The sequence below is a fragment of the Penaeus monodon genome, chromosome 13 (genome assembly GCF_015228065.2).
Source record: "Penaeus monodon isolate SGIC_2016 chromosome 13, NSTDA_Pmon_1, whole genome shotgun sequence".
Lineage (NCBI taxonomy): Eukaryota > Metazoa > Arthropoda > Malacostraca > Decapoda > Penaeidae > Penaeus > Penaeus monodon.
Window position 1 is genome coordinate 37,512,837 of NC_051398.1, and position 2,500 is coordinate 37,515,336.

Genomic DNA, 2,500 nt, shown 5'->3' on the forward strand with positions numbered 1-2,500 from the left:
GCTGTCGTCCTCACTGGGGCGGCGGTGGTTGTACGCGGTGGAAAGATTTGGCCTCCTTGCGAATGGGGCCTTAGAAAGGCATTTAATTCTTCACGACTATCGAAGTATCTGAAAATTTAGATATCGCATAAGACAACTTGCAAAAAAAATCATATAAAAGTAAAATATGATAGTAATTATAACAATGACTATTGTAATCTTTATAAACACAATAATGTGTAGTTGTATCTAATAATCTATTGACATCAGTATCCCACATTTACATATTAACTGTATAAATTCGAGAAGAGCTCGATGCTTACCTAAGGAGGGGCCTGTATCCGCGGTGGTCAGCTGTATACGTAACGTACAATATTCGACCATCTGCGAATTGGACGAAATAGCTGCCACTTTGATCCGCCTCGCCGTACATGGCCTGGTGACCGAACACCTGCTCTGACTTCTTGTTCTTCACTGCGTATCTGAAACTGCCAAGTTGTTTGGATGTTCCCCTTTTTCTGCTTCCATACGCCTGTAAAGGAAAAATAACCTGTTATTCTGAAACATTCTAATTTTATACATATTCAATAAGGTATCATTATATTATCTTCTAAAATATATGTCTGTACGAAATGTAACCTTTTTGTAAATCAGTTTGAAATATATATAAACTTGTTTTGAATACCAGGCATGTAAATGCATTTAAGCGCATATCCGACAATAAGATACGCTAACATACCTTGCTTGCACGCTGTGACAAATCTGGATTTAATTTCCTTATTCTAATCCTGCGCACGACTCTTCCATCATCGTCTTCCTCACTCTCTTCTTCTTTATTCATATTCCTTAGCTCTATTATGTGAAGAACGGACTGATTGAGGTCGGGACGCGAGTCTTCTTCACTTTCCGAGTCCGCTTCGTCTTCGCTTCCTTCGAGCTCCTCCATCCCGGCTTTTCTTGTCATTTTCAGCTGTTTCGTTATTTCTTTGGACGTCTGTTCTACCAGTTCCTGCTTGATGTCTTCCGGAGCTTCTATCAGCTTGTTTAACATATTGGTTACGCTTTCTGCAGATAAAGGAATAACAGACTTTTCAGCGGCGATTTCCTCCGAGCTGTCGGTCTCTGAGGCAAAGGGATGCGCTGCTTTTCGTGCCGCGTCCACAGGATGCCTCCCGACGCCATGGCGGTGACCCTCAACTGAATGAGATGCTTCGTAAGCGTCGGTGAACTGGAGGTCATCCTTGAATCTGCGGCGCGACAGGAGCTCGTCGATTGGAGCGCCGAGGCAGACGCTCGAGAGTAGAATGACCTGCAATTATAGAGACAGCTATCATTTAGCATTTTTACATTCAATTCGCGAGGGAGTTGTCGTGCATTATATTTTACCGAAAGTTTGCTAATATTCTCAGTAGCTGACGTAAAGATACTTTCACTCGTCACAAAACATCGGAAGTACAAACTATGGGTTGAAATATTCTATATCTTACAACTTATGACCATTTATGTAAACAAAGGCTACCATTATCTACCATCGAAAGTCCCCTAAACTATAAGCCTAATTTTCTACGGAAATTTTCTCTCGTTTTCCTTGGAAGGTCACTAAATAAGCGATGACATTAGCGTGAAGAGAGTGCCATCCACCAACCAGCAACATGGTCATCCTTCCCGTTATCACGCTATGCAAAATGGACTCTACGTACAGGGGAGCCGAGCAATCGTGGATAATATGGGACTCGACAACGAAAGCGAACACGGCCTTGCTATACCGCCATCATAATAACACATTCCGGACGAGTGAACTTTTTATGTCGTGTGGATGTTATGGTTGTATTTGAGGCTATTAAATTTTCTTTACAGAGTTGATTACGTTTGCCACCATTCCTTTTATCGTCTTGGTGTTTTTTTATTTGAGTATTAGGAAATAAATTGCCAAATAAATAATTTATAAGACCAATACATCATAAAAAAGAATATATACACACCATTTTTTAACAAACTTGATAATATTTCAACTTAACAGACCTAAAAGATTCATTATCATTCAAAGAGACAAACAAGCACTGATATGCTGAAAGGAAACTTCCAACCAGACGTGAATCAATTTATGAATGGTCATTGTATCATTATCATTATAAGTTTACGAACGAATTCCTCCCGACAGTAATCAGGCCCGTTAATCATATTTGTGGTTCCTATACGGATGCGGCCTCAGGCAAGGTGTGGACGCCTAATGTACTCATTCACGCTTGAACGCACGCATCCGCACGCACAGACACAAACATTCATTCGGACGCATACACGCACAGATTCGCATGTAAAATAAGCGGAACCGAGTAAATACGAACAATTGAAGAGGAAAACAAGTGAGAACACTAACCATTCAAGAAATTAGAATCTACGACCTCGCGGACAAGGAAAATAGCGGGGGCACATACACATCAACACAAGCATAATAATGCACTATATTTCATGGGGAAAGCTTTAGGTTTCGCGGGACACAGATAAAAGTTCAAGGAGAAAT

The 2,500-nt window shown here is 40.8% G+C and overlaps 1 protein-coding gene across 1 annotated transcript in view; it reads right to left on the reverse strand.

Annotated features, from left to right (window-relative positions):
- Positions 1–2,500, reverse strand: part of LOC119580298 (mucin-4-like) — a 14,559-nt gene that overhangs the window by 2,907 nt on the left and 9,152 nt on the right. The window contains exons 2-4 of the mRNA XM_037928369.1: positions 719–1,288; positions 303–511; positions 1–108 (exon numbers count right to left, since the gene is read on the reverse strand). The exon at positions 1–108 is cut by the window's left edge and continues 2,907 nt beyond it. Coding sequence (XP_037784297.1) covers positions 1–108; positions 303–511; positions 719–1,288 — 887 coding nt within the window. The remainder of the gene's footprint in view (positions 109–302; positions 512–718; positions 1,289–2,500) is intronic.